The sequence below is a fragment of the Phalacrocorax carbo genome, chromosome 2, assembly GCF_963921805.1.
Source record: "Phalacrocorax carbo chromosome 2, bPhaCar2.1, whole genome shotgun sequence".
Classification (NCBI taxonomy): Eukaryota; Metazoa; Chordata; class Aves; order Suliformes; family Phalacrocoracidae; genus Phalacrocorax; species Phalacrocorax carbo.
This window is the reverse complement of record NC_087514.1, coordinates 94,148,776-94,171,013: the sequence shown is the minus strand read 5'-3', so window position 1 is coordinate 94,171,013 and position 22,238 is coordinate 94,148,776. Positions and strand designations below refer to the sequence as shown.

The window sequence follows — 22,238 nt, the reverse complement described above, 5'->3', positions numbered from 1 at the left end:
ACTCATTGAATCTCTCTCTCGGCATGCTGTCAGGAGCTTTGCTGAATTTTGTCAAAGCAGTATAAACAACAGGAATAGTTAAAACACAAAGGAATGATCCCATGACTTATGTACAGTGTCCACCATTATAAAAAGTATATCCTTTTTCCTTAGAATAGAAGGGAGCTCAATAAATATCTTTACCAAAGCTGCAATGTCTTAGCAAAACAAGCTTGCTGTTGTTTTACATTAAAAAAGTTTGTTCCTGATCCCAATGTTTTAGCAAACTATTAATCTCAGCAGTATGCACTAAAATTTGAATGTTTACATATACTAAAGTTTGTCATGACTTTTACAGTATAAACTTGGAAACAGCACTCTGAAAGAAAAAAAAAAAAGAACAATTTGTTTAATATTAGTAACTGTTTAAAGGACAGGCATTTCTGTTGTGTGTTACAACTTCTCAGATTTTACCGCAAGTGAAAGCTCAGTTTCAAAATGCCCAGATGTATCAGAGGTACAGCTGTCCCGGAGGAAAGCAGCCCAAGAGAGCAAGCAGCACGGGAACACTTTACATACGATGTTGAAATAGGCCAAGAAGGATTTTAACTTAGAACTTGCATTTCTAGAAAGGTATTTCTATATAAAACTTCACCAACCTTCCAGGCATTGCAAGCATTACTTTCGCCCTCTGACATCAGCAGGTAGAAGAATAGTTTTATGAAGAAACACCAGCCCCTCAACCAAGTTCCTGTAATGCAACATAAACGCCGCTCTCCAGATGCCCACCAAGTGCCGTGCGTACATATAAACAGTCATGAGAGAGCTGTGCATGACTGTTTTCCTGAGTTTCCCATAATGATCTACGGTGAAATCCTGGCATTATTCAAGTCAGGGTTATACTGATTGCTTTGTTCCCCAGCTCTGAACACAGGCATAATTATTTCATACTCCTCAGAATGCTTTGCTTGATGACCTTTATAAAAAAAAAGAAGGAAAGTGTGTAGCTCTTTTACTGAGAGTTTATATTCTTACTTTTTTCAGTATTTTAAAATATAAGAATAATGCATGAGCCCTTAATGTGGAAGCAGAAAAAAAAGAGAGAGAAGCCAGTAATTCTTCCAACGCTGTGTATTTTCTACAACTGTAAGAGGAAAAAATCCAGAACTCTCAAACCTGTTTCACAAACATGCACCTTCAAAGGATTCTGCAGCTTACACAAGAAGTTAGATATCATCAGTGTGCTGCAAGAGATGCTTCTTTCTAAACTACTTACCTTTTTTACTGTTACGCTCAATATCTGCTGAAGCTTTACGAGGGGGAAGCGATGGTAAGCAGTGCATTCAAATGACTACTCTTCTGTGTTCGGGGTAAGAGAACTATGGAGACCTGTGAAGAATGTACAGGCTTTCTATTGGAAGAGTGCACCACATAAATATTTATACCGGTCTTTGGCAATATGCTAATCCAAGGCAAGTAATTTTCCCTCTTAAAAAGAATAATGAAAAACAATTAAGGTGATTTAATTACTGCCACCCATAGACAGCAGATTTTGAACTTCTGAAGGAAGAACATTCATCACAGTCCCATGTTATCCTAACCCCATAACACAAGACTCCGAACAGAATAGACAATTAAACCTAGATCATTTCCCCTACCTTCCTGCAGTACTTTGGGCTGGATCCAAATCCCAGGGAAGCCAATGGGAGCAGAAGCCAGGCTTTTCAAGTCCTGACTGAAAGCCCCGGCTTTAAATAAAACAGAAGTAGTTTGCATGCAAGTTTGCAATTCTTCATGACACCACAGTAAATTTAGCCTCACACTCACAGTCCTTTTCTGAATCATTTAAATCTGAATTTAAATGTAAGCTGCAAAAAAATTGCTTAAGGAAGATTTAACTTTGATGTCCTTCAAAGTTACCCACTGTAGAGGTTCAACTATATTAAACTTTTTTGTTTTATGTATACCTGTAAAACCATTTGGTGGTTATTTCTCCCCTAAGCCCTTAATCCATGGGGGGGGGGGGGGAGACAGACAGAAATCTGCATAAAATTAACATCTTTGGAGCTGGAGTTTTTCTGAGAGTGCTAACAAATCTTTATCATTTTTTATTTCTTAAGTTAGGGGAGGGAGGGTGTTTATGAGCACATCCTCCAAAAGTTATGCTCTGCATCTCTATGAAATACTACATTAGCAGTAATGAAACCAAACAAGAAGAGTGCTTCACTTGAAGTTTTACTCTACTGGGCCTTTTGATTTCGTAGAATTAGAACCTCTTTATCTTGAATATGTTTGTTTTAGAATAAAGTTGCAATTATGCCATGTATCTCAACCTCCGACCACGAGCAGCAGCTCTCTGCTTTGCTGACGCAGGCGTGCCGGTGTTCGGTACACACATGGTCCAGTTCTGATTTTTACACTGCTGCCCAGTGTAATAGTTGGTAAGGCCTGGCATCTCTACAGCCCTCAGTAGCCTCATCTATGAAAATACAGAGAGCTGGGTGCAGGCAGTCTTTGAAACCTGCTTTGGAAATCTGTGCTTCTGTAACATCGTACAAAAACATACTATCTATTAAAAAGTGAGCATGTTTGATTCTCGTCTGAGAGAGGTTTCCCTTTTTCATTCACAAAAAGTAATTCTTAATAATAAATGAAAGCACTTTACCAGTTATCAAAAGACAAAAATGCCGTGCTTTAATTATCACAATTTGCAGGGTTTTAGATTGGCACCAATTTTCTGAAGCACTCCAAAGCGTTTTGCTGTTTAGTCTTAGCAAATACTTCCTTGTGTTTTGAATTTCAGAACACGCATCTGAAGGGAACACAAAAGTGTTACATTTTCTGGATGTGGATGTTTTACACCCCTTGGCTACAGTTCACAGCGTACCAGAGAACATTTCTAGGCCTCTATCAGTAAGCACAGCTAGCTGGGATTCTTCAGGGTACCAGCTCTGCACCTCTGCCCAGACACAGCTATCAGAAGACGGCTACTCCTTTAAATTCTGCTTAAGGAGAGATCCCTCCCCTCCCCTTTTTTGGCAAAGTTTCCGCCTTCTCTGAAGCAATTAATAAACGAAACACAGATGAAGGAATGGGCTGCAGAAGCCCCAAATATTACATTGTACTTAAATGAAGATCCAACCTCAGTGCTGTTAGCATCACGTGTCAGCTTAAGAGCACGCTATTTCATTGACACAACTATCCAAGGACAGGCTAATTCATACCAGATTATCCATGTAACATCCTGTAATCCTGTAATGCACGATAGTTTTAAAACAAAGTTGTGTAAGGAAGTAGTAGCATCCACTATTCTCCCTTAAAACCTTTCATGCTTTTGGCAAGAGTTTACGCGTAATTTGGAAAACAACAGCAAGAGCTTTGTTCTGCTTGCGTGTGCGGAGCTTTTACTCTGTGCGTTTTCAAACCGATTGGTGCTAGTCTAATAGCAAGATAGTTTCTGAAGGAATTAAACACCTCTTTCTATTTGGCTGCGTTCTCACGCTGTGGTTTCTGCACGGGTTTTTTTGGGGGGAGGCAGGGCAGGCTGTGTTTCGGGAGCAGTGCGTGCGTTAGCCAAAACTGCAGGAACTTCAGTCTGAAGCTCCGTCTGCTTCACGTCTTTTCCCCAGTAAGGCCCCTGCTCCCATCTCCGATTTTCTGCCAGCTCTCTGAAGAGGCAGATCATCTGAATACTTATTGTCAAGTATGGGGAATTTTACAGAGGTGCAAAATTTTCTAAGGTGCTTAAAATAACAGGCTTTAAGATGTTTTGTATCTTCAGAGGAAATGACCTGAGAAAACTCACAGTGTGCTTGCTCTGTTTTAAAAAGGAAAATAAACTTCCAAGGTCTTGCTGAAGAACATATATCCATGTCGGAACATTTTCTGCATTCTGACAATGCATCATCTACTCATTTTTTCATCAAAAAAATAACCCAAATCTTTAGATACTGAATCAGAAGAAAACAAGTAGAGTCAAAGCTGCAGAAGAGCCAGAACAAAATTCCACCAAAAGCTGCCTGTTTTCCACCCCTGCTCGTAAAGCTCCCTCACATCACGGCTCTGCGCAAGACGCCCGTTACAAGAGCACGCTGAGCCGTCACGTACTTGCAGGGCTTTTTGCCCTGTGGCTCTGCCAGGACCAGCGTCATTTTCAGCTATCGCCCTAAAGGCGATACGGACGGGCAAGGCCCCCGGTTATCGCGAGGCGCACCAACAGCTCAGTCCCCGCTGCACCGCACACCTTAGGGTAGGGGCACAAGCAGGTTGCAAAAACGTTTTGCCATACAGAAAAAAGATTTGTAATGGTGAGCTTTTTAACTTTTTTAAAGCTTTTTTTATTCTTACAAACCCATTTTCATTGGTACGTTTTGCTTAATTTCAGGACTTGGGACACCAGCAGTGTCAACCTCTAGGCTTGCAATGCAAGAGTGAAGACTGTAGAAATCATTTCAGGTGTCCGGCGCTATAAAGCCCAGCGGTGTGCTCGATAAAACCCTTTTCTCAACAGCATACAGATACTGAAAAAGATGTAGCAAAACAAGGCAAATAAATTATAAATACTTGAAAAATGCCATGCAAAATGTGACATTAGGACAGTTGAACTAAGGCACTTGTTTTCATTCATTAGTGAGGGCACCCCCTCTACATCGCATCGTCACTCCTCAGCGAGAAGGTCATCCAAATCGGTCACTGCTCCCCAAATCTGAAAATACAGAACCCTCTGAGAGTCAGACACCACATTTTTCTTTATGGTCCATTGCTGAAAGGTGCTACCAACATTCTCCCGATAAGCAGATGTTTTAACCCCTCCTTTGTCCCCATTTTAGACTGTTGACTGTGCAAAAAGAAGTCACCAGTCTATTTTAAGGAAAAACATTTTTGCGGAAGTCCCTGTTGGCTGCTATTAGCCAGACGGGATCTACACGCAAGCCTGGGGAAGGCAGGGAGCGCTATCAAAGCGTGCTGAATGACAAAATCCAGAGCAGTCCAGACCCAGACCCAGCCCGAATACAGGCTGCCTGCTGTTCGGAGCCGCCACAGGCACAGCGAGGGTGGGACAGGCCCACCAGCCTGTCATGAGTTTGACAGGCAATCACAACAGTGAGTTGTACTGTTATGGAGTCCACTGAACTAAAAAAAAATAATTTAAAAAAGACAAAGCACACCATTGCCGTCACAGTGCTGTGTCTTTGAAATAGATGTGAGAATGGGGAAATGGGGATGCTAACTTAAATCTGTAGAGAACACGCCCTTAAGTTTTCACGCAAGTGCTCCGTGCACCTCTAACTAACCGGCTAAGGGGAGTCAAGCCCAAATCAAGACCTCAAAAATTCACTTCAAGAGGGGAAAAGCAAAGCCCACACTGCCCAATCTCCTTGTCCTCTCCAGAAAGAAAACGATTCCACAGGCCAGGGCAACGCGAGCCTACGCGCATCCCTGTTTCGCTGGCAAAACCGAAGCGCCCGCTTGAAAACCGCTAGCTTTCGGGCAGCCTCCGGGAGGGGTGCCCTGCCCGCCGCCCCCCCGCCCGGCCGGGTGCTCCCGGCTCCCCGCGCCCGGCCGGTGTCAGTAGAGGGGGGCGGCGGGGGGCGGCGAGGGGCTGCCGTCGGCGGGGGGCGGGGGGCAGCCGCAGCACCGCAGCGTGTAGTTGCGGCCGCCGTTGTTGTCCCAGTACTCGCCCTGCGGGCAGCGGTAGCGGATGGCGAAGTGCAGGGCCGAGCCCTCCCGCAGGCTCGGCGGGACGCACAGGGTGAAGCCGTAGCGCTCGGCCGGCGGGTCGGCGGCCGCCGTCGGGGCCGGGGGCAGGGGGGCGGCCGGGACGTCCACGAAGGAGAGCCACTCGTTGAAGGTGTAGCGCACCGTCACCTCCTTGGGGCCGGGGCAGCCCAGCACTTGCACCGTGCCCCGCACGTCGGTGGGCGCCGGGGGCCGCCCCAGCCCCTCCAGGCAGACGCGCTGCCGCCGCAGCCGCTCGGCGCCGGGCTCCCCGCCGTCGGGGAAGTCGGGCAGCAGGCGGAGGGCGGGGGGCCGGGGGTCCCCGCCGGGCGGCCCCGGGACCCGCTCCTCGGCGGGCGGGCTCTGCAGGCGGGACAGCGCGGCGGGGGGCACTTGCGGCTCCTCGGCGTCGCTGAAGTGCTTGACGCTTGCAAGGCTCAGCCCCAGCGAGTCGGCGAACTGCACCCGCTTCTTGCACTTGCCGCAACAGTCTTCGCCCGCCGCCGCTTCCTCCTCCTCCTCCTCCTCCTCCTCTTCCTTCTCCTCCCCCTCCTCCCGCCGCTCGCCGGGGCCGGGGGCCGGCGGCCGCCCGCAGGGGCGCAGCTCCAGCAGCAGCCGCCGCTCCCCCACCGCCTCCCGCTTGCCCTCGCAGGGCGCCGTCGGGGCCGCGCCGCGGAGCCGCCGCTCCTCGGCCGCCAGCTCCTGCCGCGGGCGTGCGGGGCTCGCCATGGCCGGGCGCCCCGCCGAGCCCCTCCCCGCCGCCCCCTGTGGCGGCAGCCGGACGGCCCGGCACCGCTTTATCCCGCGCCCCCGCAGCCGGCCCCGGGTGGGGGGCGCGCCCCCCACCCACCCACCCAGCCACCCACCCACCCACCCAGCCACCCACCCACCCGCGGCCGGGCCCGGAGCCTCCCCGCGGGGCTGGGGCGGCGGCGGCGGCGCTGCGGGCGGGGGCGGGACCTGCGCCGGGACGGGGCGATACGGAAACAGCGGCGGCCGCGACGGGCGGCCACGCACGTCCTCCCACCCGCGGGGCCGCCCTCGGCGCGGCGGAGCCAGGCCGGGGAGAGGCGCGGGGTGGCGGGCTGCTGGAGCCGGCCGCGCTGTTATAATTCATTCCCATCATCATCACCATCTTCCTCGTCGTCATTATTTAAGCTTCCAGCCACCGGAGATACCCCACGGAAAAAGCCCAAGGGGCCAGGGTTAGGCGGGAGGTGGCTCAGCACCGGGCTGGCAGCGCGGTGAAGCTCCGGCCGGGGCGCCGGGGCCCCGAGGCCGCCCCCCGGACACTCACACACACACAGAGCCCCCCCCGCCTGCTCGGGGGTCAGTAGCGCTGGGTCCCGCCCGCGGGCCCTGCTCGTCCCCACACGTCCCTCTTGTGCAGCTGAGACCTTGTGGGAGCCCCCAGCTTCTACGCTTAAATCGGTTTCCATCCATCCTAACTGCAGGGAAAGCTTTGAGACCTGAACTCGAGGGCAAAACCCCAAAGGCGAGAGGAGGAACACCGAAGGCGTTCACTTTCTGAAGTACGATATATTTCGCAGGCAAATCTCTGTAACCGTTTTTTACCCACACTTGGTACCGGCAGCACTCCGCATGTGGAAAATCGAGTCCAAAGGCTCAGGAGACGCACACACGTGCACATGCACCCTTTCTGAAGGTCAGACTGTCTTGAAAGTTTCTGCATAACAAGAACAAAAAAATCAAGGCGGAAAAACAAAACACAGGCTCTACGTTTTAAACAAATGGAGAGGATTAGAATCCTCCTCAGTTTTATTTTCTGTGCGTGAGGTGTGGTAAACAGCAGCCTCACAACAAGATACTTTTATTAGTATGGTGGGATCCATATCTGAGAATTTTCCAAACTTCATTCTACGCTTTGTGCGTGCCACTGCTATTGTCTGGGGTGATTTGCACAGATGATTGCAAAAATGCTACATTATTAAACGTCCCTCCGGTCTTTATTCTCATGGAGGAGACATTAAAAAGCATATGCAAATAACATGGTACTTTCTGAAGCAACACACTCCCATTATGGATTTATCAGAGGGGTTTTTGTTTGTTTTGCAAAGTTTGTTTTATTTTTAGCATCGGTCTTATTGCCAAGAAGCAGCCTCCAGTGCAGTCCCACCGAGCGTGCGGTCTGCGTGTCACAGAGGAATGAATGTCAAAGCAGCAGAAACATCACTGAACAGTTTCCTTAGCAGACACTGCCGTGAGCATGTTCTTACTGCACCTCGACTGAAGAGGCGAACGGCAAACCCGTACTCAGAAGCGCCAAATAATCCGACTCCTCTAGCTTCTGGCCGTGCACGTGACATTTGTTAGTAGTTCGGTTTAGAGCATTGTTAAGAAGAGGAACGAAGGACAAACATTCTCGCTGGCACCAGCTGTGCCAATGGAAAACATGACGAATACCGCTTCGCCGTCAGCTGCTCGTCACCACCACTCTGCTGCAAGCTGCCACGTTCGCCAGGCTGTTGGCTGAGCTGTTCCCCGGAGCGCTCCTTCGCCTGCTCCTGTCCCAGTGAGCCGGTGTGACACCGTTTGGGCTCTTTGTACCAGGCAGCCTCAGCCTAATGGTACTAAACCGCAGCGCACGCTCCTGCGTTACTCGGCTGAGGTCTGCCATGCAGCGCAAGAAGGAGGGGAAGGCTGGTACACACGACTGTAGGCAGGGGGGGCACCGGTTTCACCTGCTTTCCCCATCGCCCCCGACCTGCCGGTGGCTGTAACAGAGCAGCAGACAATGTTGGAGCACTCTCCCGTTAGCGTTCGCTTTGATGCAAACAGGTTGCAGTGCAGGTGCTTTCCTACCTGTGCCTGGAAATAAGACCTCCTGACCCACCTATCCGAGCCTCGGGGCACCTCAAATTACCAAGTTGGAAAGGAGAAAAATGAAGAGATGATGCGTAGGTAACGGTGCTGAGTGCTTACAATATTGTCAAGATTCCTTAGGTAAAATAAAACACTACATCTTTACTTTCTCAAAACAGTATCTATTTTTATGGTGAGGAAAACAGAAGTGAAGAAATCAGCCCTTACTTCCTTATGTGGTGTTTATTCCACTAAGGCATGCTGCCTCAGCTTGCCAAATCATTAACAAATGTTTTAGGCAGCAGAGGGAAAAAATGTGCCATTTGCTGATAAGGCAAACCCATTTGGACTACTAGAAATTACAGAGGAATGTGAAAGGTTCAAGCAAAATAAGGGACAGCAAGAAGAGAAACTTACTGTAAATATTGATAAAAGTTAAGTAATATTGTAGCAATTAATATACATTTCTTACATATTCCGTAACTCTGGGAGACAGGCCTGCTAAAAGGACTACAGAAATTAAGCAAAAGCCGTTAGGCAGCAGACTCCATATTGCATGAAAAGAATTAAAATCAGGCAATTAACGCCATACAAAGGGAAGCTGAATGTTTAGTGGTAATCAATTGCTACCACTCTGAAAGGGAGTAATTTAAAATCAGATAAACCTTTACAACAGACGTTCAACTGACGTGACAGCCTGTGCCAGTGGACATTAGTTAAGGAGGCGTTTAGTGTTGTCTCTTAAGAATTTCAGAATGGATTCTCTTAAAAGAACAGGGCAACCAGGCTCTCGGGCTTCTAAGTACTGTTTACCTCATTTGTAATTAATGAAAATGTTGAGATAAAAGTGGAGGGATTTCCTAGTAAAAGACAAGACATCAGATTCGCCATCAGGACACTTTTTGCATTCCCTGAGCTTTGACCAGTTGTGGTTAAGGTCATAAACTACATACGGGATCAACACAGCACCTGCTTCTTTAGTTTCCCCCCTCCTTGTTTCCCAGCTACCCACCTCACCGCTCTAGCCCCCCACCCTGCATTCAGCACACACATCTTGCAGGAGCACCTGCATCCCAAAATGGCTACTGAATGGCATAAACTGCGCAAATCGACCCATGGTATTGCCCCCCCAGTTCCCTGTGAGAGCATGGCTATGTATTTCTCAGGACTTGTTAGATCCAGGGTTTTGGTTTGCTGCTTGCGTTTGGAGCTCTATTTGATGTGCAATTTAATAAGTCGGTCAAGCTGCTTGGATCAATAGTCGTCATCATTTGGACACAAAATGAACATGAAAATACTTCTCTGCAGACACCCAGAGTCAAGTAACTGGGGGATATAGTTGATTCAGCTCCACCACATAATTTAATCCAGAAGCCCATTCAAACACTGTTCATAATTTCTTTTTCTGCACTTTCAATAGCAGCTTCCACTCTCAAATCCCAAACTAGCAGATCTTCCAGGGAGTCCAAGAGGAAAGTATTCTAATTATGGATGTTCCTAGCTCAAATATGCCAAATCTCTCCAATTCCCCACTCAAGTCTTCTTAAGCAAATCTCCTGTGACAATAGCTTATCAGCAAAAGTGAATGACTAATAACTACTAAGCAATATTACACAATTTACGGGGATTTAGAAATATGCAGGGATTATCTCAAATTCTAGCTGCATTCATTCTGAACTATCTTCTTGCTTCACTGTGAAAATCACGTAGTTCTTCATCCCAATTTTAACAGTTGTGTTTCTTGTATAAAAATGTCAGGGAGGATATTAATAGCTTCCTCAATTATTTAAAAAAAATATGCTCCCTCTCCCATGGGAAATTCCAGCTTCTCTGTGTTTTTAATAAGGATAGGATTTCAGTTTACTATGTGGGGATGGTCAAACACTGAATGAAAGACTCAGTGGCTCTATACAGCCTGACCAGAAATTATTCAGAAGTTAGACTACCAGACCTAATTTTCTTCTTTATGCAGGAAAGCCAAGCAGCTGTACGCCAAACAGGCACGCATTACATCTGTAATGGAAAACATACTGAAACGGAAACAAATATTTGGAAGTGATTATTTTAGTTTCCAGATCTTAAATCCAAAGATTTGAACGTAATTTCTGCTGGATGCTCAGCAAGCAAAATCCTTTACAGCTTTGAGTCTTTCAGACAATCACTTTTAGAGACGTCTGCTGTATATTTTGTCTTGTCTTTCAGCAGACTTGCATCTGACATTCCTTATGGGATGTAGAGATTACTTTAAATAGATGAAAATACGTTTATTCTGTTTTCTTGAATTACAGCAATGGTGGGTTTCCCGTAATGCCTTGTCAATTACTAATACTGCGCATTTGGCAATAAGGCAAGGAAGGTCCCTTCATTTGGGTGAAATAGCAATAACCTCTTTGAAATTGGAGTTCCGTAAAGGATTTCCTCAGGTCCAAGACTCCCCTACATCTGGTATAAAATCAAGCTCATTCTTTGTGTCAAACAAATATATAGCAATGGCACAAAGGATAAACCTTTGTTGATTTTTATTTTACTTTCTGTTTTGCTGAAAATGTATGGAAAAGGTTCCAAGTGCTCAAACAAACACTAAATTCAGACTAGAGTTTGCATTAACTGTGACAAAACCACATTACACAAAAACTTGCCGTTCACTAAGATTTCAGAAGTGTTGCTTGGTTCTTGTGGCTCTTAGAGGTGTCAAATTTTGGTTTAATACATGTGATTTGTAAGATATTTATCTAAACTTTTTATATTCACGTGGTACACTGAAAATCTTAAGTCATCGTCAAACTTCTAGTCAGTATGATAAACACCCCATATATGGGCTGCCATCCCAATAGAGAGACTTATTGTGGAATTTCAACAATTTAACCCAAATAGACAGCTTTTGAAAGGGCAAGCTCAGTTTATCAGTGAGAAAAGTTGCTTCAGCTTCCAAAATTTATTCACAGCATAGGAGTTGAAAAGGGTTTGGGTTTATGGTTTTTGTTTATTTTAATGTGGGTCTCCAGAAAGTTGCAGAACCACATCTCTGTCAAAGGTTTCTGATGAACACTAGGATCCAGGTTCTCACATACAAAACTTCTATGCTTATGTGTATTTTTTATTTAGCAATCTAGGAAGTATATAATTTGGATCAAATTCTTGCCCTATATTATGCTATTATATTGCTTTGGACTCGCTCGATCTTATCCAGACTAGTCTGATACAAAGGGCATTCTACCCCCAAAACTGTTGCTGTGCTATTAAAATAATACTTTTTTTTCCTTTCTGTCTGTCTTAAAATGCTGAATTTTGCTCCTGCCCTGCCACCTAGCAGACTGCCTCTGGAAAACAAAACCCAATGTCTACTTAGAGCTCTCTAAGGAAACTTACTCAGACAGAAGATGCGTTTACCTATTGACTAAGGACACATTTCAAGCATTCCAAATGCTTGAAATACCCTCCAGTATGAACTCCTAGGAAGTATATAAATCATAAAGGACAAAACAACACATCTCTAAACTAGCTTTTTGAGTTGTTAGCACAGGAACATTAGATGTCTGAGGCATGAGATTTCCCCCCCCACCTTTTTTTCCCCCTCTAAGGCATTAGATTTTTGCCCATTGGAAATGAGACGTGAAAATGGAAAATGACATGAACTTGTACCCACATTAATTCTGATTTGTATTGTTGTGTTTGTCTTTTTCACAAGCAGCAAGGCATGTAGCTTACTCAAAATCAATAGTGGCATGAACTCATTTGGACTCCCCTAGGACAACAGAATTGGCCAGCTGGTCAGAAAGACCTTCATGACGTCGGCTGGCAAAGCCTCCCCCAGTCTTTAGAGTCGTGTTTGACGTGGCATAATTGAATGGTAACCTGACCTCATCAGCTCAGATAGATACCTCCCTGTCTTTTGGGAAAATAGAGTTGTGCAATGTAGCCTGTTCTAACAACTCCTGGCAAATGCAGGCCAACCTTTCCAGCCCAGCAGTCACAACCGGGTAAGTTGTACGTCAGTCTCGCTTCTTTCACTTGGGTTGAAACACAGGAACAGGCCTTCCAAGTAATCCTGCTGTATAAACCCTACGTTAAAAAATGTTTGCTTGAATGTGCAGTTTTCCAAACCGCCGACCAAGGCATAAATGCAACCCTGTCTCTCTGTAGCTCCCCAGAAGTGCATCAGTTAGTGTGTTTTCAATTGCTAAGCTATGATAGTAGATAGTTCAACAGGTACCCGACAGAAGAGCTTGTACAAGAGAGAATGTTTATCACAGTCATTTATATTGATTCTCATGACTTATGAATATCATAACTTCAGTTGATGTACATATATAGCAGCAGCTAGGTAACTGTAACACAATACAATACTGCTAAAAGCACGAAAGAAGACTTCAGTATTGAATTTCAGTGAATAAAATGTATTATGTAGTCGTCTGAAGAGAGAGAGATTTGCATTTCTGAAGAATGTTAACAGTTTTTATGGTAGGAACAAAAAAAGCAGAAACATGTGCTGTTTTAATATTACTGTACCATTCTAACCTGCAAGGCTATATTTGAAAACTCTCAAGTGCACGAACGAGGAACAGGACTGCATGATGTGATTCTGTGATTCTGCGATACAGATTAACCCTGCAAAAGCAAAGAACTAGCATAATAGCTATCGTTAGCAGTATACAAATAAAGATCACTGAAATAGCCATATATGAATGCAGGGATGCTCAGTCCTGCATCAACAGAATTAAAAAAAAAAAGAGTTTTCTATTTCATTGACTATAAATACAGTTAAGTTCCACAGTCCCAGTGAATTCAGTCCCACAGTTTCAGCACTTTCAGCAGGAAAGGCAGAAAAGAAGCTCCATCTGGTGGTGTGGTTGATTGTAATTACTTTTAAATTTCATTTAATTGTATATACACCCTTCTCCAGCAATAAAATGAAAAATTGAAGTAACGTGAACAGGATCACCTGTCCTGCAAACCAAACCAGCATTGCCTAACACTTTAAAATCAGAAAACACTTTAAAATCAGGACCTTCTTCTGTTTAAAGCAAACTGAAGTTGAAGCCTTTTGATACAAAGCACAGGTGATCTTGCCAGGGTACCAATCTGGGACAGAAACAGATCACCAAACAAAACCAAAAGGGTATGTTAGCACACTTCAAGAGGTAACCTGCTGCAGCCTGGGGCAGGGGAAGGGAAGGCAAGAATCATTGGCTAGAGGATGGAGGAGGAGGCGGCGTGTGAATGTGAAGTCAGGGCTGCTGCTGAAGCTGTCATGTAAAAGTTTATGGAAAGTTTACAGAGGTATTGAAAAAATATTGCTGCGTCTCATAGTAAGGAACAAACCATTCTTCGGTTAGCTGTTTTTATAAGAAACTAACTATCTTCAATGAACAAATGGCAATTTTGTTGGAAAAGACACTATTTCCCATCTTCAAAAAATCTTGAACTCTTCTAACTGTAACAGATTTGCAACATCTTATTAGGAAAACTAAAGCAGATGCTTTAATCACTTTTTTATGTAATAAAATGACTACATTCTAGGAAGCTGCTTTCTTCCTCCCTGCCTCCACTATGTTCTTACTGCCTGAGCTGTGAAAACGGTAGACTTCTTGAATGCATTGGCAAATGTAGTAGAGGAACCTGGATGCACAGAACAGCTTAGAAAAAATAAACATCAGGCTGACCAGTACCTGTACTGGGTATTTCCTAAGAATTGCTGAACAAACTGCAGTGATGCTGATGGTCAAGTAAAATAATTTGACTTAAGCCTACGAATCATTTTAGCAAGTATTCAGTTGCAAATATATATGTGTAGATGCAACATCAGTGTTATTTCAGTGAAGTCACCGCTTTGCAGGATTGGAAGATATGTTACCCCAAGCTGATGTTACAAAATGTTATAAGTATGATAAAATATAAAACTAAATAGTGAAATAATACTAGATTTAGCTACTGAAGGTCCATGCCTAGTTTCATGTACAAACTCATGTCTGCTACTGCTCATTGAAGAACCCATGGCAATTTCTTCCACAACCAGTCCCAGTAGCCTAACCAAAGTTTGTGCTAAACAACAGCAATGTTAAACACAGATAAACTTTGACCTGCAAACTCAGGGGAATAAAATATAGTTTGTCCACTCTTTTGTAGTGCCCACATTTCAATGAGGATATATGCTGCATTTCCTCAAATCAATGCACCCTTCAAAAAAATCCATGTTAAAAGAACGCTGAGAATACAGATTCGAGCACCCATATGCTAGAAATTGCCCAAAGTCACATTGCCTTTGTAACCTTAATGCAGCCTTTTTGAGTGTGTCATTTAGGTTACAGCCTTTAATTATGCATTCTTGGGCCATTCTTCCTTCAGGACTGTCTCATTAAGCACACAAGATAGGCAGCTACTCAATGGTGGTGTCATTGCTTTTCTCTACATTGCTCAGTGTGTAGCTGTAGGCCTTGTTTATTGAACAGTATTCCAGTCCTGTTCTGGAGGTGTGATCAGATTTCCTCACGGGATCCTCCATAGTGCTTAGCACCACAGTATCTTCCAACCACTTCAGAAATAGTAGACTGCTATGAGATTAAGCATTCCTGATTTTACTAGTAGAGAGCTGAGCTATGGAGAGGTAAAAGGTGTCCATTTTTTCTAAGTGCTCATTTTGGATGTGTGCAGCTTGATTTTGAGGTTGCTTGCCAGTGTGTAAGATTTTACAGGGGTTCAGAGCATCGCTCCTTTTGATTTCACCTAGAGCTCTTAAGTGCTCAGTACCTCAGAAATCTGACTGCTTGGGTTCTCAGAGTAAAAAGTTAGCAACATGCAGTAGGTAACCAAGTTAGTTTAAGCAATTTGCTTAGCATTGCTAGGTGCTTGATGTCAGGAGCAGCAATAAAATTCAGTCCCTCCAGGCTAGAAATCACTTCCCTGCAGGCAGGACCATCTTTTCCCTTCCTGCCTTCTTTGCAATTCAAAGCAAATAAAGTACAAATCCTCCAGCCACATAAGTGGTATGTGATTGTGGCATTAAACTCTTATTAAGAAATTATGATTCATACCTACATGAATTGGGATTGCAACCTTAATAAAGTTCTTTTAAGCTCCTTGTTCCCAGTACTGGCTTGGCACAATTCAGGGCAGTTCCATTTATGAGCCATCTGCAGATAATACATAGTTCACATTATCATGCAGTAAATATTTAAGAATAACTTTAGCTAAATATGTTTCCTTTGCTGGTATCTGGACTACTAATCTGCTGTAGCTCTGCTTCTGCCTCCATCTTCATATCTAACTAAAACAAAAAGACAAATCCCACATGTCTCCTCTTTCTTTTCACTCCCAAACTGATGAGACATTTAAAGGCTGCTACTTCCACGATACAGTACATCATCTCATGTCTCTATAATATGATAGACTGTAGATGCAACCTAATGGTGCCAAAACTGACTTGTATATCTTTTTACTTGGTGGAGCAGAACGACTCGACTTACTTCAGTTTGAAAATATTTCAAGAAGCAGTCACACTGTAAGGAGTTCAAAAACAATCCAGTTGAAAGAAGACACTTTTCTTTTGAAACAAAGATGTTCCTGAATAAGAAGCGTTGCCATTCACACCCTGCATGAGCACAGTTAAAGTGAACAGGAGGTTTTTACTGCTCCACATTGTTCTGTTCCCAACAACAGTAACTAGGTCACTGTCCACTCACATTGGACACGTTGCTTTATACCATGAATAACTTTGCTGACGTTAAAGGCGTAATTCCAAACTTTCGCTGCTGTAAGCGACTAACAGAGCGATAACTTTGAATCTTTTTAAGTAAAACATAGACTGCAGAGTCTCAATTATTAATTGATTTCTGGTAGCTAATGTCCCTCTCCCCCGTGTACCACTATTTCCTAATCCTATGCCCAGATCCTTTCAAACTGAGCACCTTACTCGCAGACCTCAGAAGCACTCAACAAGATGAAGTGGGCCAGTCTTAGGGAACCAAAATTTGGAGCCCTTCATTACCTTGTGGGGTGATTTAGTAATCAGGCTGGAGTCATGGGGAGGGGCAGCTTAACAACCAAAGGGGAAGAATGAACTAATGTACTGAGCAAGAGTTTTAAGAGCAATGGATTCATTTTCATGTTGAATATGCAATGGATTCAGAGATTCAATTAAGTTAAATGACCTCAAAGGCCTATTTCAAGAGTAATTTTATCTCCTTCCCAATTTTCCTTTTTCACCCGTTCTCCTGAAGCTTCCACTTAATTTCACTTACTTTTGTATGCTGTTTTCTACTTACCCCTCCAAGTGGAGAAAAAAATGGCATTTCTTACTCCTCCCACAAGAAGGATGCATCCATTCCATAACAGAAGTCCCTTCCTTCTCACTCCAAGAACAAAAGGTTTATCTTGGCCAAATGCAGAGCATTTTTATTTAACTGTGAAGCCCATCTTACTTTCAGATTTGAAGATTAATGACTGTATGTAAAATTCTATGTCTCTTTCCTGCCATATGTTCAGGGGGTGTCTTATCATTATGGTTTACAACTGAATCCATGTAGTCATCATTTCTTGGTTCATATTACAGAACAGGAAGAGCCATAAAGTATTGGCACTGAACTGCAACAAGATGCAATTCACATTATTTTTCACATTTAACTGCAGTAGATAAAAGCAGTGAGGTGGTGACCTTTCAGTATGTTCTGCAGAAAGCTTTAATCCTCCAGGCAACCAGTGAAGTCTAAAAGCTTACTTGAGGTGCTGTGTCTTCACACTGATCCAATTTTCGCTGTTTGCTTGATTGAACGGATGGCGCAGTTTCTTGTCTGGGTTTTTAATCTAAAACAAAATTCCGGATGTGTACAAAGGCTTGCCTGTTCCGTAACACATTTGGCCAGAAGCAGTAGCAGGAACTGCAAGAAGATCATCTGAACGCAAACTGCTAGCAGGCAGAATACAAGGACACAAGCTCTAAAGATAGAAGTAATTTTCCTTCCCATCGGGGCAATTAGCAACTGGTTTGCTGTGAATGGCTTGTGTATCAAATGATGCAGAAGATCCTTGGACCTCAGGTAAAGAGCTGACCTGCAGTGGCAGAGCTTTTATTAACTTTTTTTCTCAAACCCTTTATGCATGAAAAAATAATAGAGGAAATTTCACATCTTCCCCAGCTGTTTGGATAGAATTGCATCTATAGGAAACACATTTGGTTTAAATTCACCAAAATATAAATTTAAACCAAAATTAACAGATTTTGATTCACAGTCTTTCAAAGTGGCATTTTTAGTATTTCATTCCAAATATGTATTTAAAGCAAGAAACAGAAAGACCTTAAAGACATTCTGAAAAAAAAAGGGGGGGGGGGGGTGGTGGACACAGTAAATGAGACTGTAGGAACAGCAAAGAACAAGAGAAAAAGGGAAGCAGACTATAACAGTCTGCTCACATAACATCTTGCTATGTGCTCCATCTTGGAAAGATGCTAGGGAGACTTCTAGTCTTAAAAATCACGGGGACCAGAGGAAAAAGATAATGTCACATCTGTAGCTGTGGGCTTCAAGTCACATATACATACACACACGTATATTTTTATAAACTTACGTACACTTCTGTGTTTTCATATACTCTCATGTGTTTATACTCATATATGTGTATATTTATACGGGTTTGACAGTTGCCCTTCACATAGTCTTTGCAATACTTCCTGAACAAAACTCGCTTCCATTGATCCTATGATCTGGTTTAATATCAGCTGCTGTCAAGCACAGCTGGAAGGTGGGGGCAGGGAAGATATTTTAATAGAATCATTGAATCATAGAATGTCCCGAGTTGGAAGGGACCCACAAGGATCATCCAGTCCTGCTCCTGTCCCTGCACAGGACAACCCCAAAATTCACACCATGTGTCTGAGGGCGTTGTCCAAGTGCTTCCTGAACATCGTCAGGCTTGGTGCTGTGACTGCCTCCCTGGGGAGCCTGTTCCAGTGCTCCACCACCCTCTGGGGGAAGAACATTTTCCTAATATCCAACCTAAACCTCCCCTGGCACATCTTCCTGCCATTCCCTTGGGTCCTGTCATCGGTCACCAGAGAGAAAAGATCAGCACCTGCCCCTCCTCCTCCCCTTGTGAGCAAGCTGCGACCACAGTGAGGTCTCCCCTCAGACTCCTCTTTTCCAGCCTGAACAAACTAAGTGACTTTAGCTGCTCCTCATACATTTACTCCTCTAAACCCTTCACCAACTTCTCTGGACACTCTCTAGTAGCTTTATATCCTTAATGTACCGTGGCGCCCAAACCCGCACCCAGCACTCAAGGTGAGGCCGCACCAGCGCAGAGCAGGACAATCCCCTCCCTCGACCGGCTGCAACGCAGGGCTTGATGCACCCCAGGGCACAGCTGACCCTCTTGGCTGCCAGGGCACACTGGTGGCTCATGTCAACTTGCTGTCGACCACGACCCCCGGATCCCTCTCCGTAGGGCTGCTCCCCAGCCTCTCATTCCCCAGTCTGTGTGTACATCCAGGGTTGCCGTGCCCCAGGTGCAGATTTTTACATTAATGTAGCTCCTGTTCCTTACCCATCTCTTCAAGGACTCCACAAAACTGATTCTTCACAGTGGAACTTCCAGGTGACAGGACAGAAATGGTTCAAAGCCTATTTATTAACGTAACATGCAAAATTAATGGGTGTTTATGGGAGTATTTGAACATCAATGCTAAGAATTTTGCAAAGAGTTTACATATAAAAATTAAAAATGGGAACCTAAACATAAAAGATTTAATTCACATTCAAGTCTCAGTGTGAGAATAGTTTCTGAGTGACACAGGGATACACATGCTGACTTTGGTGCAGCTTGTGAAAGTACCATGCTTTGGCACCAAAATGCCAACCTATGAATAACATTTGGGCACGACAGAGGTAGCCCACAAAACAGTCTGAACACTAAAAATACAACTAAAGTGGAATGACAAGGACAGCCTGCTAACAGAGATAAACATTTTTTAAAGTTTTTAAGTGAAAGTGATTTGAAACTTTAAGTTGTACCTTTGAAAGTGATTTATAATATGGCAGGCTGTTAAAAGTCCATGTCCGTAATTGCAAATATAATAAAATACACATTTCTGAACAACTTGGTATGCAAATATTCTAATCCTAATAATATAACTTAAGTGAAATGGGAAAAAGAGGATTTAATCCAAAATAAGTGTATTGAAACAGGGGTTTACATGCAAAAAGTAATTCTTAACTAGGTTTTCCAGAGTAACTGTTTTAATTTATTTCTAGATTAGAACTCTGAATTTTGCTCAAATTAATGCAATGCATAATTCTAAATTGAAACTTGTGTCCTTCACTTCTGATAATGCCATATTGGTCCTTAAATCCTTATATCCTCCTGAAAATACTACTCTCGCCTAGCATCATGTAGCTTTTTTGTTTTTTAATTTTGGGTTATTTTAAATTACTACACAGTTTCTGTTGCTTGATTTCACTGCTAATACTAAAGAGAGAAATCAGGCATCCAGGCATTCCAGTAGGGAAACGGGCTTGCAGCTGGCTGTGAGGACAGTCTCCTCTCTCTATGGCTTTCTTCCTCTGCTGGCACCATCTTCAGCTTCTCTTTGCTTGAAAAAGGCAACCACATGACTTTGATGCTGCACTGCAAAAGGATGATTGACATTTCACTCCGCTAAACTTGCAGGGCCCAACTTTGCTGCCCATCCTCAGTCAAAACACCTACAGCCAGCCCCACGAGAGTTTGCCAAAGTGTGGCATGCAGCGTGGGGCCTTTTATGGTTTGGGGGTGTAAGAGAAACAGTTTAGTGAGGGAAAAGGCCAGTGGTCTGGCAATCCGAATATTTCTTTAACAATATGCATCAACATACAAAGGAGTACGCAGTAGTAGATACAGGAGGTATTACTGATTCATTGGTATGAATGGCAAACCCTCTCCTTGAAGCAGACTGGAAGCTTGAGCTGTGACAGGAAGGAATTACTCTGCACTGATATTAAGAGAAAATGCACCCTACTTTGAACATTAAGTTTCTACACCTTTTTTTTTTTTTTAAGGCATATACGGGGGGAATTCTTAGTTTCATTTTCTTTTTCTTTTGCATTCTATATCTTCATGACAGTGCATTAAAGTAACAGTGTGATCGGCTGCAATCCCAGGAGCAGCACTAATGTTGCTAGAAATACAGTGCTCTAAGGATATTATCAGGGCAATTTTTGCAGGGACAGCTAATATCCTTTAGCAGGCCAACTAATATAACTGGAAAAACGAAGTACAGGTTGAGAACAATACTGCTAGGAGTTTAACACAATCACGTTAATCCGACAATCTGAGGAAAAGTTGTGCCTGTTACCTGTAGAGCTGGGGGAGGAGAACTTGGCAATGGAAAAGGCAGCAGCATTACCCTCGCTTGTTATGGGACGAGGAGAGTGATGCATATTTATTGCCCATGGAAGGTCGAGGTGGGTGTGGAAGCATTCTCTAGGTCGTTTCCCAGAAGATGGAGCAACCAGGGGATGATGGCCACAGTTTGTTACCTTCTGCAAGGACGCACGAATAGAGAACAGATTCCCAGCTCTTCCTTGAACGCTGTGGAGCAGCTTGCCCCAGTGGGCGTCTTGCAAGAGCATGTGTGTCTCCTATTAGCCATAATGTGAAGATCTGTTTAGAGGGAGAGAGAAAGTGCATGAAAGTTCCCCATCACCAGGCAGGGCCCAGCCAAAATCTGATCATTAGGAGGCAAGTGAAGACTGTGCTTGAACGTAGATGAAAAACACTCCTGCTCCCTAGAACCTTGTCAGATCAATTATCCTTCTCGCCTTCCACTGTAGTGTCACAGAAGTGACTGACTGTGAGGTTTCCCAGATTACAGGGTTTTTAACTCTAGAAGAAACAGATCAGGTTGTTTGCTCATGGGCTTTTTTTGGTTTGTTTGTTTGTTTGTTTGTTTTTAAATGGCATTTAAAGCAAATCCAGGAACTCAGTCCATGGCTAGCATTCACTATTCTTCCTGGCTTGAACAGCTGCTTTGGGGAGTAGCTTGGCAGAAGCTTTGTTTGTAATCTTCTAGAAAAACAAGTCTGAGTGGGATCATTTTTCCTATCCATCACTGCTCTGAACATTTGGACCGAAGTGCGTAAAAACAGGATATAAAGCTAACTATCCACATCTTCACCATCTTTCCACTTTCCTCAATAAAAAAAGCAGTTGACACTGATCAAGCCAAATGCTGGTTTTCAGAGTCTCACATACTTTATTAATTTCAGATGAAAAAGGCATCAGAGATACCTGTTTGTTTCTGTTTTGCAAAGTACTAATTACAGCAGCCAAAGTTAAAAGATACAGACAACTTCCTTCTCTTCTGCAGTCAACATTATTTAAGAAAGAAAAATACAGTGACTGAAAAGAAAAATACAAACCAAATTCAAAATACTTGTGATAAATATTTGTTTAGATTTGATTTTATGAAACTCTAGGTATTATAATGATGTTATTTTTTAAAATCAGAAAATCCACCAGGAAGAATGATTCAAGACTGCTCTTCAATAGGAAAAAAAAAAACCACCATAAAAGAAGCAGCTAGGCTCCACAACTAGAGATATTATACATGACGTGATGATCAGGTTTTTCCTTCCAAACTCTCTCATTTTATACCAAAGCAGAACCAAATTTCACCAGTCCCAGAAAATATTTTAGAGATCCTTCCCTACTCCAAGCTATTACCACAGGTGGCGTCAAGGCACTTCCCT

The 22,238-nt window shown here is 43.8% G+C and overlaps 1 protein-coding gene across 1 annotated transcript; it reads right to left on the bottom strand.

Annotated features, from left to right (window-relative positions):
• Positions 1-4,574: 4,574 nt before the first annotated feature.
• On the bottom strand, positions 4,575-6,543 carry PPP1R3G (protein phosphatase 1 regulatory subunit 3G). The gene has a single exon (XM_064443544.1). It carries the CDS (start codon positions 6,424-6,426, stop codon positions 5,548-5,550), a length of 879 nt encoding a protein of 292 aa, XP_064299614.1. The 5' UTR covers positions 6,427-6,543; the 3' UTR covers positions 4,575-5,547.
• Between the last annotated feature and the right edge of the window lie 15,695 nt (positions 6,544-22,238).